Source organism: Rhinichthys klamathensis, unplaced genomic scaffold (assembly GCF_029890125.1).
Source record: "Rhinichthys klamathensis goyatoka isolate OS25496 unplaced genomic scaffold, OSU_Roscu_1.1 h1tg000133l_1, whole genome shotgun sequence".
NCBI lineage: Eukaryota > Metazoa > Chordata > Actinopteri > Cypriniformes > Leuciscidae > Rhinichthys > Rhinichthys klamathensis.
In genome coordinates this window covers 1,191,859-1,208,217 of record NW_026606668.1, presented here as the reverse complement: position 1 = coordinate 1,208,217, position 16,359 = coordinate 1,191,859, and the positions used below count along the sequence as shown (strand labels likewise).

General features: G+C 37.9%; 1 protein-coding gene across 2 annotated transcripts in view; it reads right to left on the bottom strand.

Annotated features, from left to right (window-relative positions):
- Positions 1–16,359, bottom strand: part of fat1a (FAT atypical cadherin 1a) — a 98,731-nt gene that overhangs the window by 61,260 nt on the left and 21,112 nt on the right. For both annotated transcript variants that reach the window (XM_056256794.1, XM_056256795.1), the window contains exon 3: positions 5,274–5,588. In XM_056256794.1, coding sequence (XP_056112769.1) covers positions 5,274–5,588 — 315 coding nt within the window. The remainder of the gene's footprint in view (positions 1–5,273; positions 5,589–16,359) is intronic.

The window sequence follows — 16,359 nt, the reverse complement described above, 5'->3', positions numbered from 1 at the left end:
CTAACCCTTTAACAGAAAGTAAATAAAGTTAATAAAAGGCTGATTTGATGTTTACTTGACCGTCAGGACAGCTGTTTCGGTGGTTGCCTAGCAACATAAAAAACGCAGCGCACTGCTAGTTCTGTGTGAACGGGGCAGTACTGTGCACCTCGCGTTTGGTGTGATCGGGGCCTTAGAAAGCCTCTCGTCCAGTTAGATTCGAGGACCAGAACGAACTAGTATAGGCTACTAATACAATAGCCCTATATATATAGCAAAAATTTAAAAAGGCGATAATATTGCATATCGCGATATTGAACCACTCAAAATCACTGCAAGGGAAATTCCTTCACCACGACAGCATTGGCTGAGAAATAAACAATCAAACATCAAGGCTGCAGATGTGCTTTTCACCGATCTACCAGCAAACCAGCAAACATGTTTATTCTGTTTCTTCCCACAGGTCCTATTTTTTGCAGGGCAGCTTTGTAGATGAGCCAGCACAGGGCTCTGCTGTTTCTGAGCATGTAATTACTGAGCTTTGGCCAGCTGTATATTTAACTGTTTTATCGTAAGGCGTGATGTTTTGTGCAGAAAAATGAAATACTAATAATAGAGGTCAGCAGTGATAATTAAACTCTATACTCAATGAAGCATTCATGGAAACCTTGTTCAAATATATACAACGCAGGTAGCTATGGTGTTATTGCAGCCTGTGATAAGGGTTACGAGTTAATTGCTTGATTGCTTTGAGCCATATCGCATGAAGCGGTTTTAAGTGTTGCAAGGAAGTTATGAATTTTTTAAATGACTAACAATATTGTAGACTACGACACTGCACACTCTTTCTTTCTCACACAAGTGCACTTTCTCACACTGGTACTCGTGTAGAAATATTTAGTGTGGATCTCTTAGTTTGGAGCTGATACATTTTTAACAGGTTTTGATATGCTGGAACGCACCAAGCTTGTCTGCTGCCTTACCTGGGGAAAAGGGTCTGTCACACTCCACTTTTCTTTCTATTGACTTCCATTCATACAAATGCAGGAAATCGGAAACACAAGATCGTGCAAAGTTCTCTACATTCCAAAGTTCAAGCTTGGTGAACTCTGACCAGTGATTTGCATCACGTGAAGACGTGTGACCAATAGAACACTGAAAACTCACAGTGTGACCTCTTAACTTAGGGCTGGGTAACTCTGGCCCTCAAGAAGAGTTTAGCTCCAACTCTGATGAAACTCACATGCCTGTAGCTTTCTAGTAATCCTAAAGCCCTTGATTAGCTTGTTCATTTGTGTTCGAGTAGGGTTGAAGCTAAACTCTGCAGGAAAGTGGATCTCAAGGAACACAGTTGCCCATCCCTGTCTTAGATGAATTAAAAGAACAAACTTTAATGCTGCAGGTTTGCAGCGTTGCATGAAAGTTTTTAGATTTTGGATTTATTATTTTGTTACATGTTAAATTTGTGGGGGTTTTAAAAGGCAACCACAGAGCTGACATCATGTCTTGTCCGTTGTAATGTGGCTGCCACATTCTTTTTGCAGAAGTCCCTGAAATTCTGACCGAAATCTTTCATTTATTTGAGGTAGTGACTGAAGTTTTTCATTTACTTTTAAAGGTAGTGGCTGGAACCTTTCATTTTTATTCTAAGGAGTAAGGAGGTAGTGAATGTTTTTTTTCTTCCATTTTCATTCTGTGTCAGTAAGTGGAGTCTTTCATTTTCCCTCTGAGCTCAAAACTCAAACAGTAGTGCAAGTCATCATGATTAAATGGGTTAAACTCCTGGTTATTGTGAAATGCTTATTAAAGCAGGGAAAGCATTATCTTGTTCATTCATCACCCATGATAAGTAAATCGGGGCTAAAGGAAATTCAACCAGACAAACCAATCAACCTTGAGGCAGTATTATTTCTATAGTATTCATTTTAATTTTTGTTTAATTTGTAGTCATTTCATGTGTTTTTTGACATTTTTATTAGCTTTTTCAAATATTCCTATGTACCTTTAATTTTTTTATTTCAGTTTTAGTTTTCAGTTAAATGTATTTACATACTTTATTTCAGCTTTATTACAAATAATGAAAACAATTTTTAATAGTTTCAATTTTTAGTTGTAGTTAATCATTGCCTTAAGGCTGAATTTTAGTTTATTCATTGACAGAAAATAACATCCCCCTTTTTTCTTTTTTTTTTTTTTTAGAAACACTGTTTAAATAGAACATAACTAAGGTGATGTGATAAATATGATGTAACCAGGTCTGTGTCACAGATTTCCTCCATTGAACTTCATTCATTTACATGTACATACTGTGCAGCTGTTTGTTATCTAGGAAGTGACGGACCCATCCCTTATTGCTCCCAGGTATGTTATATTATGTCTGAGTCCGTAAGTGTTTGGGTGGGTGAGAAGAACCCTGTGCTTTTAAAGAACTATGTACCGTCTACATTACATACCGATATGGTTGTACAAGATCAGTTTTGCTTTGCAGAGCCTTTCCCCTTTCCTTATCTGATATGCACTTGATGACAAAATATTTAGGGAACTTCTTTGAACAATCTTTGTTGATGACTATGAACGAATGACTTCAGAACATGAAACTAGAAGCGTTGCAAAAAGACATTTCCTAAATAGAAGTCTTATCTCTTTCTTGTAACACACAAAAATGCACTTATAATCCACACATCTGCCGCTCCTGGAATGGTTAATATTCGACTAAAAAAAATCAGACTGCCTCTCTTTTTTCCTCCCTTCCCTTTCTTTCTTTCCCTGGAGCGAATCCAAGTGTGGAACAGTTACTGAGAGAACACCGTCTGCTGGAGGACAAACCCTTATTTGGTCTGAAAACTCATTGGCCAATGCTAGCAAAAATAACCTTCACATTTGTGTATGTAACTGCATGGGGAAAAAAGACCACACAAGTCAGTAAAACACTGTGAGAGAGGCTGGCCACCAACTTTCACAGACTGGCCAAAACCTTCAACTCAAATTAAACTTCAGGGCCAGTTTCTCAGACTGATTGCTTTCAGGTTCACAAAAGTCGAGCAATGCTTCAGTGGGCTTTTCATTTCACATTCTCACTAAGTGGATTTGAAATATTGTGGATTTCAGAGACCCGTACCCATAGGAAAGAAAAATTCACAAACAAGATATCTTTAATATCTCAGTTGTTCCTCATATACAGCAATGGGAATGAATTTAGAGCAAATGAGACTTTTGCTTAAGTTTGCATAAGATTTCATAAGAAGACCCTAGTAATATCACACACAGAAAAATGTCTCAAACTTCGCTCTGAACAGTTCTCATGAAATTCTTAATTTAGCTCAATACTCTTACTTTACACTACCGTTCAAAGGTTTCAGGTCACTTTTTTAAGAAATTGATACTTTTATCCAGCAAGGATGCATTAAATTGATCAAAAGTGAAAAATGTATAATATTACAGAATTTCTATTTCAAATAAATGTGCTGCTTTATTGAACTTTCTATTCATTAAAGTATCCTGAAAATGTTTGAAAAAAATACTAAGCAACACTGTATTTAACATTGATAATGAGAATGTCTCTTAAGCACCAAATCAGCATATTAAAATGATTTATGAAGACTTCTTTCAAAAATATTATCGTTAAATCGTTCAGGGGCGGTACGATTTGTTTGGTGTAAATCAATAGTTGGTTCATTTTTGTCTGTTTTCTCTTCCCCTTGTGGGAGCAATAGGATTGTAGCCACTAGCTATCACAGTGTTCCTCAGTTAAGCTTTACAAGTTATTTGTTCTTAGAACTAAAACAAGTTCAGACAACAATGGTGGAGGTATTGCAGGCGCAAGGTAATCTGACCTAACATGTTCCTGAAATGTCCTGATTCTGAACTTGAAGTGATCATTTCAAGGTTTCCTACAGCAGCAGGCCTTTGAGTTTGCTGTTTGCACCTTTTTACGCCTGTTCTCCTTGGTATGCTGGCAAAATCATGTCCTACTCTACAGGGGAGAAGAGGATGAGGGAGGGAAACCATAGCTGTATAAAATATTCAGTGTGGGTCCATTTAGTAAACCCCATATGCGTACACAGTGATCCATGAAGAGAGAGAGAGAGAGAGAGAGAGAGAGAGAGAGAGAGAGAGAGAGAGAGGGTGAGAAAACAAGAACACGCAAAAGATCTGAGAGCAGGCGAGTGTGCCTTCGTACGCTTATTCACTGAGCCTATGCTTCAGTAGATTTACATAAAAAAACAGGTTTGGAACTGATGGCACTCAAAGAATCTCAGAAGACCATTAGGACGTAGCTAGACTCTTCCTGTCTGTTTGTATGTGTCCTGTAGATGAATGTCTACTCTAATGGACCATTTTCACTGTACTGATGTAGCATCAAACCGAACAAAATCAGCTCTGCAAACCATGCTTGACTGGGAAATGAATTACTGATTTGTGTGTGACCTGAACAAATAATTAACAGAATTGCTGTTTGTTACCATACACAGTGTTTGAGCTCGGTAAGATTTTTAAAATGTTTTTGAAAGAAAGTCTCTTATGCTCACCAAGGCATTAATTTGATTGATAAAATATTTCACAATATTACTGTTTTTACTGTATTTTTTTTTATTTCAAATATATTTTAATATATTTATATATTTCAAAATGTAATGCTGAACAATGCTGAATTTTCAGCAGTCATTACTTAAGTCTTCAGTGTCACATGATCCTTCAGAAATTATAATATGTTGATTTAGATTAAGTAACATTTCTTATTATCAGTGCTGCTTATGCATTGTTTTTTTTTCAGGATTCTTTAAATAGAAAGTTTGAAGGAACATTTATTTTAAATATCATTTTTTGTAACAATGAACATGTTTTAACTGTGATTTTTGACCATGTCAGAATAGAAGTATTAATATCTTAAAAATGAATATCTTAAAAATTAAGAGTAAAAACAAAAGTGCATGGATTCCTTTTAGCATCATAGCACAAAAACTAAAGCCTGTTAACTCAGATGCAATTAAAGTGTGTGTGCTATATAAAAGTACAATATTTGCTTTTCCCCCCACTGTGTATGATCCTGAAATGTCAGCATTCATTTTATTCTTGATTTAAAGCAAAATGAACTCTGAGATATTATTTGAATGGTTAACCAATATGGGTGAAGAGTAATTTAGAGATAAATCTGCCTTATATATCTACTCTGAGCCCGCAGTTGAAAAATTTGATTACCTCAAACATCTTACATTCCTGTCAACCTCAGCACCATCTTCAATTGACTACTAGAAGGACTGTAAGATAAAAACAAAGCTCTTTGATACACTCACCAGTCTTAGGGTTGATGCTGAAGAAGCCCTGGGGGTTCCCGCTAGTGATCTTGTAGGAGAGCTTTTCACTGGACTTCGTGTCCGGGTCAAACGCCTCGATCTGGATGATGGAGACGTCTTTGGGTGAGTTCTCCATGACGGATGGATAATAGACAGGTTCGGAGGTCTGTGGGGTATTATCGTTGACATCCTGAACATCGATGTAGACCTCCACAAAGGAAGACAGCGGGACCACACCACGGTCAGTGGCGTAGACCGTCAGCCAGTAGTGAGACACGGTCTCATGGTCCAGCAGTTCTTGTGTCCGGATCACACCTGAGGAGAACAAGGAGAAATCTTAGTGTCGTCTCCATAAGACAAATCAACGGGCAACTTGAAGTTACACCTATTAGCATGTATGCTATAGAGGACTAGGAGAACACTAATTAACAATGTATTGATTAAAATAAAAAATACAATTCAAATAAAATAGGCAATGCTTTAAAAAAAAAAAAAATTTAAATGGAAAAAAAATGTAAACATTTATTATTTTGTTACATTTAACTACGCTTTTAAAAATGGATTAACTAAACCTTTATACATATTCCCATTTATGTCAACTTCAAAACTGATTATTCCATATATTTTATTTTTTATTTTAAAGTGGCACTCCTAATCAAGCAAACATTTCCGGGAACCGAAGCCATTGTAGAAACACCTTAATCAAACATATTTGTCACCAATGAATCATTTATTCCGCAACAGGTACTAAGATAAAGTGATATTTGGCTGACCTTCATCACAAATTAGTATAAATCACTTCATACAAATTGTGTTTCTTTCTCTAACTCTCTAAAACCTAAAGTAGACCTTTAAATAGCATTTTGACTGTTCACAGCCACAATATCCTATACCCATCATGCTTTGCCTACGATAATGGTATCCTTAAAAGCAGATAAGTGGCTCTGATATGTTTAAGTGGGAACCTAATACCTCCTATAGATCGTCTTATGGTCCTCTAAGTGTACAATGGCTTTATTAAACTTGCTTGCTTTGAGCCAGAGTCACCTGTTCGGCTCTACCTTGCAATCTCAAAACATTAGAGATGTTTCACATGTGTGCCGCATTGCACTCAGCTGTGTCAACAGTCTGCCTATTCACTGCCATAAAGGAATGAGAAGGGGGAGAAAGAGGAGGCCGTCAGAGAGCAAACAGCAGGTCTGCATACAAAGAGCAGACGAATCCATCACATATGATGGCGAGAGAGTGAGAAAGCAAAAAAGAGCCTTGGACTGTGATCTCTACATTTTTCCAGTCCATGCACACTAGTGTAAAAAGGTGTGGCATAATTTAAGTTGCAGAATGATTGTTTTATTGCGTATATTACTGTATATGACTTATATTTTATTGTATCATACTGAATAAATCATAGGCTTGTTTAAGGGCAGTAAAGATGTGGCTTGCCTGAAAGGACCTGTAATGTTATCAGTAGCCGAGTGATCTCATCGTTACTCAGGGCAGGCAGGTGGGGTGTGTGTGCATGAAAAAGAGAGCTAGATAGACACTCCCTGGCCAAAGTTTAATGCTGCCAGAACAGGCAGGTTCCTGTTGTTGAAAACTCGATCCGATTAAACTTGAGCGCATGAACTTAAAGATTCTTAGTTGGTTAAGAAATCTTTAGATCCGGTGTTGTTAATGTTGCAAACATTTCAAGAATAAAGTCTCATTCACTAACTCTCAAACTTTATTTAAGCCAGCTCAGCAATTTTTTGTTTAGTTACAAAGTACAATTATGTCGCACAAGGACATACGAAACAAGGAATTGACAATGTTATCCTGTTTGTTCCAGAGCGTTTTTTTGCACAGTGCATTGCGCCAGTTCTTGTTCTTTGTCTTCTTAGCTTGCTCTGCTGGGCTTTAGTAAACTCAGAGGACTAGCTGGAGCCTCAAGGGGGATAAGTGTGAAAGAATAGACTTACTGCTTATAAAACAGACAAGGAAAAATGGGTGCTTTTTGCAGCTCGGGCTGTTTTATTTGACCTTTTTGGCCTTAATTTTCATTCATCATTGATCTGTAACACCTGACATTATGAATAGCTTAAGGCTCTAATATAGGAGGTGAGAGAAAGGAAATGGATAGCTCACTTCATTTTGCCATTGGCTATCAGTGTAGGGTGGCCCATAGATCAGCACTGTAAAAACTCTGCAGAGTTAATTCTTAAAGAAGGAACATGCATAATAAATGAGGCAAATGAAAGCATTCAAAAGTTTGCAGTCAGTATTTATTTTTAAAGAAATGAATACTTGTATTCAGCGAGGACAAATTCAATTGATCAAAAGTGACAGTAGATAAGTTTGTCAATGTTTAAATAAATGCTGTTTTTTTTAACTTCAATTCAGAATTTAATTGAACTACTTTTTTTAACTGATTATAACAAATGTTTAGATTTAAGAAGGATCATGTGACACGGAAGATGGTAAATTGAGTTTTGCACAGGAAAGAAATACATTTTAAAATATAAAAATTATAACTTTTTTGTATTTTTGATCAATTAAAAGCAGCCTTCATGAGCATTTTTTTTTTATTTTATTTTTATGAGGCATCGTTCATGTCGCAGCACAAATAATGTTGGATGAGTTACATAGCCTACTTAATTTGAATTCTTAGGGCAGGGATTTGTCCAAATCCCTAACCACAAGTACAAGCAATAGTAATTGTGTTTCTTGCCTTGGCAACATAATAAATCATCTTTAACAGTAAGGTTGTTAAACTAAACTTTGCAAAGGATTATTTAGCACTGAAGATTAACTCATACACACGTGTAGAGGTTTAAGTATATTGAACTGAGGGTGAGTGGAGAAATTGTTTGTGCAAGACATTTATAAAAAACAATTACTTTTATTTGTAGATGGTTGGCTGAGAATGAAGAGTGACAAAGACGAATGAGTGTGTGTAAGCGGCTAGCAGGGTATAAGAACATGTCAAATAGAGTCAGAGGAGCTGAACGATAGATGTGGATGAGAAAGAGATGGTAGGAGAAGAGAGAAAGGGCAAGACAGAGAATGAGCTTTGTCTCTGCCAAACAACTGCCCATGCTTGAGTGCTCATTTGGATGACCAGAGGATACACACAAAAGAAAGCTGCTCCTTCAAGCTCAAAAGGCCGCTGCTGTAAAAGCAGTCACATGATGATGACTTCACCAACAAGCACACTCCCACTAAAGCCTCCTCTATACTTTTGACATTGCTGAGACTTATTTAGAGAGGCAACTAAGTTTGCAAGCCAGATTCGAATGCACACCAATTTACTAGATGTTTCCAACAGATCCATTTTAATGCTCAGGACAGTCTTGGTTGTCTGATGCCACTAAATGACGCACAGCAAAATTACAGTTGACAAACATTATTGCACACAACTTTTCACCTCATCTTTTAGGTTTTAAAAACGTTAAATTTTAAACACGAGCCCTTTACATTACTAACCAATCCTGACTGAGAAGAAGCTATTGTTGGAAAGAAGCTTCAGGCATTCTTCAGTGTTAGAGCTCACACTTAAGTAATGGTATAATCCTCAGCACATGAGAGCAACAAGAAGTTTTAAAACACACTCTGTACTGTCTTTTATTGTAATGATTCATTCGGTGCATTAAAGTTGTTTCATAGGTATTCTGCCACACCTTTGAATCAACTGTGGTTGAGGAAGTTGTGAAACCAGCCCTGAAGCTATATAATATGATGATGACAGAATTAAAGCAGGGCTTTCTTTCTGGCTTCTTTGTCTGTTCATTTCTTCACCCTGAAGCGAGGCATTTCACAGGTACCTGAGCGCCTCAATGAACAATGAGAACCGCTCGCACTGACTCAACATGGCTGACCTTGCACGTAGGTGTGTGTGCATATTTGTGTGTACAAAGAGAGACAGAAAGGAAGCAAATTTCATTCTCAGACTGGGTCGACATCCCCAGTGACTGATTAGATCATGATACGGCTATGACTACACTTTCTCTACACTGGAGTTAACAAACATGGACAGTTTCTGATCTTGACTTGACATGTTAAAGTTCGGACTTGGTTGAGAGTATTAAGAGCCATAAAGATGGGAATGTTAAGTGGATTGGGGAATAGCAAAGCCTCCATGCTCCCTTCCCTTTTCTAATGTTTCTCAACTTTCCCAAAATGTGGGTCAGTGAGAAGGTCTCGTCAGAGGTAGATTGAGTTCTCCGGCATGCTGTGTGCTGGTGGCCATGCGACCGAATCCAGCTTGGGTCAATTCCAGATCTTTTCCCTATTTTCTCCAGTCTGTCACTTGAAATCATCACATATGAACATCCATCATAAAAATATTAATTATTTTAATACAATTTCTATTGTTTTTGAAAGAGGTTTTGCTCAAAGCTGCATTTGAAGAAAAATACAGTAAAAGCAGTGATATTGTGAAATGTTACTACAATTTAAAACAACTTGTCTATTTTGATTTATTTTAAAATGCGATGCAAGTACACTGTTGGTGGACAAACTAAACGAGAGATAAAGTGAAAAGTGTGTTTTAAGAGTTTACTTAAGACTACAGGGCTAAAAGTGCCCATGATAGCTGACGAAACAGTCCTATGCATCAACAAAACCCCTCTTTTCTTTGATCGACACACGTAAAAACACATGGCAAATCTTCAGTTTGAGATAGGCCTGCTGCGATCGTCAGTGTTACAGGTGTTACACGGTGTTCACCGCACACTGATTACATCACCTGACCACCATGGCGGCACCACCACCCACCACCGTTTAGAATTTTTTATAGTAATAAAAATTATTTATTTCAGTTAGAGAACAGACTACAACAGACTAAACTGAACGCATCTGCTCAATTCAGAGTGAGCTGAACGAGAGTCGCAGCACAGATCAGCAGCAGGAGTCAGATTTCAAAATAAGAATGGTATATGCAGTGCTTATTAATTTTGTTAATAAAAGTTCGGTTTAATATAAGCAAGTTTGTCATTGTACTGTTTTGTTGTTGTGTTTTTCGTTAAGAATAACAATGAACCCACCATTCAAGCAAATGCCATCCCCGAATTGCCACTAATTAATGCTAATACCACTAAAATGTGCACGGATGCAAGTGCATTCATAAGCGATTTAAAAGCAAGGTGGAAAACAGGGAAAAACTACAACGTCCCTCCCACCCCCATGGTGATACCGGTATTGCCAGTGTTGTCACGCGTCGATTAACCAGTGGGAAAATTTCCTCACCGTCACATCCCTAGTTTGAGAAATTGCAAATTACAGGCATATGAAGACCTGGCAATTGCACCAAATAAGAAAGCCAGAAAAAGATTACCGAGGTTGTCAAATAGAGGATTATGAAATGTTAAACCCTGTTTATCCCTAGTCCTCATTTTCAGAAAGAGACAAGTTGCCTTCAAAAAACTGTCAATATCATAATTTTTTTAAGGATGCGTAATAAGCCTCAGCCATCAGCTCCTGTAAGCGCACTTGACGTTCGCTGAACTCATGTGAATATCATCAAAGCGAAGCCTAACTCTGAGCAATTCTCTGACCTTCAGAGAGTGACTCTACAAGGCTTTCACATATGTAGTGGAGGAGGTGGAAGCAGAGGGATAAGTTAGGGCAGCTTAGGACTTGTATTCCCCTGGTCTGCACTTTAAAAAGCCATTCGTTTCTCTTTGAACTGGCTTGGTTAATTCTGTTTGCCGGGCTCCTGCATTCCTCAACCTTCTTAGGCCTCCTGCTCACATGCTTACATAAACTTTCTCAGCGATTTTTCTCTCCACCTCCCTTTTCACTCTTTTTCTTTCCCGAGACTCCAGAGAAATATTTGAGATTCCAGTGTCAGAACCAAGAGTATTATAAGGGAACCCTCAGCTAAGCTCCCATCACCAACCCCCTTTCCCAACTTTAATCATATCATGCTCTCGGTTCCCAGAGTTTTTTCAGGGGCTTTAAAATGGCTCTACCCCACTTCACTTTAGGGATGCAAGGGCGGCACAAGCCTTGAGGAATACTTGTACTACAAATGAACTCAATATTACTTCATAAAACCATGAATATTATCAGGGCTCAACAGCTGTATGTCTTTCAGTTTGCCCGACTAGGCCACTATTATAGATTTATACTTGTCCTGCCAATATTTTCCTTGACCTTAGCACAAACTTAACATTTAGTTTTTAGTTTTTATTTTTGCACTTATTTTTTAAGATTACATATTTATAATAAAAATAATAATAATAATAAAAATGTAACATAACTATAATTAAAAATAATTTTTAGCTGACTTTTGTGGAATCAGAATTCACATAGTTTTCCTCCCAACAAATTCACTGGCTCCAATGCAAAACAAATATAAATAATAATCTGAATTTATAACTTTCTAATATTTAAATACATTTTTATATTTATTTTTTAATGTATTTACATTTACATTTATTCATTTAGCTGACGCTTTTATCCAAAGCGACTTACAATTGCTATATATGTCAGAGGTCGCACGCCTCTGGAGCAACTAGGGGTTAAGTGTCTTGCTCAGGGACACATTAGGGGTGTAACGGTACACAAAAATCACGGTTCGGTACGTACCTCGGTTTTAAAGTCATGGTTCGGTACGTTTTCGATACAGCAAAAAGTAAGAAATGCCAGAGAAATTTCCTATTTGTTAAAAGAAAAAATATTTTTTAAATAAGTGAGTTTTCCTACATCTTGAAACTTTCAGGTTTATAAATGAGGGTCATCTTTGAAGGATGAACAAATAATGTTTTGGTCATCACATTAAAAATAACATTTAAATGTATGAAGAGTTTAGATGCAAAAGCCATTTGAAATTTTCTTAGAATGATCATTTTTATCAAGCTTGTATATTTAAGTTCAGTAATTTCACTTAAATGGCAATGAAGATTGCCTATTAATTGTCAATTGAGTGAAATTACTGAACTTAAATGTACAAGCTTCATAAAAATGATCATTCTAAGTTCTAGAAGAAAATTTCAAATGGCACTTATAGAGGCTTTTGCATCTGAACTCTTCATATAGGCTATTTATTTATATAATATTTGAGTTTTGAAGTGCTGGAAAAAGATGTGTGAAGTACTTGAAAGCATTTCACTATTCCAGCCAAACTGGTTACAGTTAGTGTTACTATATTAAATCCATGGTGAATCTTGCTGGTCTGTGGACGTAAAGTATTACTAGTTCATTCACGGCACAATGTTTCTCCTGGTGTCCACGTCAGCGCTGTTTGATCTAATAGAGATCTACGGTTAATAACGGAGAAATTTGAATGCTTCTCACTAGATCTCGCAGCGATGTTATTACTTCAGTGGCGAACTCAAATGTTTTCTTTACTGGATCTCTTAGCGCTGTGTTGTAACGGTTGTAACAGTAGCTGCGTTTACATGGTTCAATCGGAATGAAATCAATCCGATTGATGAATCCGAACACGGTGTTTACATGAACGATAAATAAAGTAATCGGGTTGATGTGCGCGTTTATATGTCACAAGATTCAAATCGGAATTGATTTTTTGACATGCGCACACTGCACGAATATGCCGCTGTTCGCGCATAACTATTCTCCTCTATTGGTTCTTTATTTAAACAGCAGACTTAATATTTATTCGTCTCTGTCATGATTTGGAGACGATGCATGAACCGGTTTGCCGCGCTGCTTATATTGATCACGCAGTAAAACCCCGCGCCCAAAACCAGTCGTCCGTCCATGGATGAGAGTCTGAAACAAGCACTGGTGGGACGTTGTCCTGCTCCACTTCACAGACGCTGAGTGAAATTAGATTTTTTTAATAACGGAACCTCATTTATATTCACTTTATTCAACAGGAAGAACAGCTCGTTCCGTGCGTCATACGTCATTACGCTATTTCAACGTCATTGCACATGCGCAGTCCCTTTAGTTTCGGTTTTCAATCCGATCAAGTGTTTACATGTTCTCTCGATCGTATTACAAAAGGAGTAAACCACCCCTTTCAATCCGATCGAAATTTCAATCGGATCGAGCTCAATCGGATCGATTAAGGTGTTTACATGAAGGTTTTTTAGTCCGATTGAGGCGTCAATCCGATTATAAGTGTCCATGTAAACGCAGCTAGTGTCGCTTGATCGAGATCGGCTCCCACTGCACAGATGTTGCTGCTCTGCTCCGAACTGATAAACGATCCGTGAAGCACAATAGCGCAGTTTCGTTCCGGTTTCATTACGCTTGCCATTTGATGTTGCGCAACGTTGTGGTGATCGCGCCAGCGCGAATTTTGTCGGCAGGGAAAATTGTCCAAGGAATCGTTTGGTTTGTATTAGGGATGGCCCGATACCGATACTGGCATCGGGGATCGGGCCGATACTGTCCTAATATACTCGTACTCGTACTCATAAAAATTCGCCGATACCACGCACCGATACCACGTACATTTTGCAAAACGAAACTGGCCGCCGCGAGAGCTTTGTCGAGGTGAACTGAGACATAGGAAAGTATAATGTCGGCGGTTTGGGCTCATTTCAAGATAAGGGATGATGACAACAGCAAGGCAGACTGTGAGTTATGTTCAGCTAAGGTGTCGAGAGGAGGGAAAGAAAGTACATCGTTTAACACCAGCAATCTAATTAAACATCTGAAGACGCATCATAGATCTGATGGCCGAGCGCGCGCGCGGGCGGTAATGCACTCACTCTGTGTGTGCGGGTTACGGGAGAATAAAACGATTCGCGGGACTCCCGCAAACTAGAAATATCTATGAATAAAACATAAAAACTAAAAGATTTTTATTCATCTCTTGCAGAAAAGCAACAAGAACAACTACAACAAAATAGAAACGATTTACAGGACAGAGTTTCTATTCATAACATGGTTACAGCGTTGAGCGATGTAGCCAATCACAGACATATGTGTTGATTTCTGGAACGCAATGGCAAATCAGAAGCATTTATGAATAGACTCCCCTCACCGCTCAAAACGGACTTTTTTGTTCAGTGCTGAATTCTGTATGCTGGCAAATCCTCTAATTATAACAAACAAAGTGTGGATATTATGAAAGATTGATTGTGCAGTCAGCTTCATTGATAATAACAGAGATGTGTGAGATCGCGATGAACTGTCAGCTTTTAGGATTTATTAAGGGAGCGCACTTTGCGCGCATTCAGTCATGCCAAACCATGCACGCAGTAGCCTGCTTGCTTTTATGTTAAATTAACAGTGGTTTGTGTGTTAATACATTTATTATTTTACTAATTTTTATTTATTTTTAGACTTGTTAAAACAAGCAGAGAAGAAAATAAAAACAGTCTTCTAACCTGTGTTCTAAAATAGTCGTCTTCTTTTCTGGGAGCCTATTACTTTTGCAGTAGTAATATCGGTATCGGTACTCGGTATCGGCAAGTACACAAATGTAAATACTCGTACTCGTATCGGTTTGAAAAAAAATGGTATCGGGCCATCCCTAGTTTGTATGTATACCGAACCGGAAGCCTCGAACCGAAACGGTTCAATACGAGTACCGTTACACCCCTATGTCTCACAGTGGATTCGAACCCGGGTCACTCACACCAAAGGCATGTGTCTTATCCACTGCGCCATCACCACCCCTACTGACATCACCACCCCTATTATTATTATTGTTAACATTTATTATAATAATAACAATAATAATAATAATAATAATAATAATAATTTTTATTATTAATTATACTTTCTTTTTTTAAATTATATGTTTTGTTTTACCTAGCGGACAAATTCATAACCAAATCAAAGAAAACCAAATATTTAAAGTTTACAAGGCATTAAAATGCATTTAGGCCAGCCATAATGTTATATGAACTTTATAACTTTGAAAAAATCTATAGCATTATGCTAGTGTGGGAAAAGATGCATTCCAGACAAAAATTCTCTTGGAGACAAACACAATTCTAGTTTAGAAAAAGGGACTGCCACTTCCAAGGTTATCGGCCTCTAATAGCGGATTGAGGAAGCAATTAAAGAACGAGTGCTTGATGACTTTAACAAACACTGTGGCACACAATAGCCATCTTATCTGCAGGACATCCTGGACAAGTGATTATGGGCTTGCGGAGCCTCTTGAGTCAACCCTCTATTTCCGCGTTACGCATCATTGCGTTTTCCACTATATCGCCCTGGCTAACAAAGCAACTACCAACCTAACTTGCACTAAAAAACAGCTTGTAACATCTGGCTGGAGGGAAAAATCATACTTAGGAGGAGCAGAATGATTTGACCAGCTTAATATAGTGCCCTGTCTCGCTCTACAGATCACACTAATCTCATCTTAAAACCAGAGAGCGTGTGGAAATCACAACATTTGCAAAACAACAACAGGTAAGTTATAAACATGTATATTGCAAGCTGTATTTTAGAAAAATTCAAAACCGGAACATGAAAAGGGAGCATAAAAATGGAGATTTGTCAATGAACGAAGGAGAGTTTTTTTTCTGCCTGCTTTAGCCTATTAATTCCAGCTGAGAGCTTCTTTTGACACTTGCCCAGACAGATCCTATTGTCCAGAAGACCTCATGTTTTTGCAGAGGCCTGGCAGTGAAAGCGGCCTGTTTGTTTAAATATCATGTTTGCACTTTAAGCATGCTCTTTCCCCCCTGAATTGACTCCAATCTCTGAGCCCTTCCTGATAAAGAGCGTCTGTCCTCTGTTATAACAAAAATTTTTCGAAGCATGAAATAGCTGCCCAGTGACATAGTCGGCACTGGCATTATCACTAGGCCGGCACATTAGCGTCCCAGTTCATGCTGGAGAGCTTTTCTATCCTCTTTTAGGAAGGCTGATAAGAGTACGAAGTGAGAGTGTGTTTCATTCAGGGTGCTGTCTTGACATTTTGAAAGCCTCGCTTCTTTTTTTCCTCTCACTTTTCTATTTATATACTTGCGCTCCTTGGAGTGTTTCTGTGTGGTGAAGATCAAAGGCGTTTAAAATATTGAAGGGAGGAGTCTGGTGAGGCAGTAAAACACAGGGAATAGAAAAGTCATTTGGTTCAGACCCCAGATGTTTGACTCTTAACTAGGCTCCTAATTACACCTTTACATATAATTACGAACGTGAATTTATACATAACCGTTATCTAGGGGCA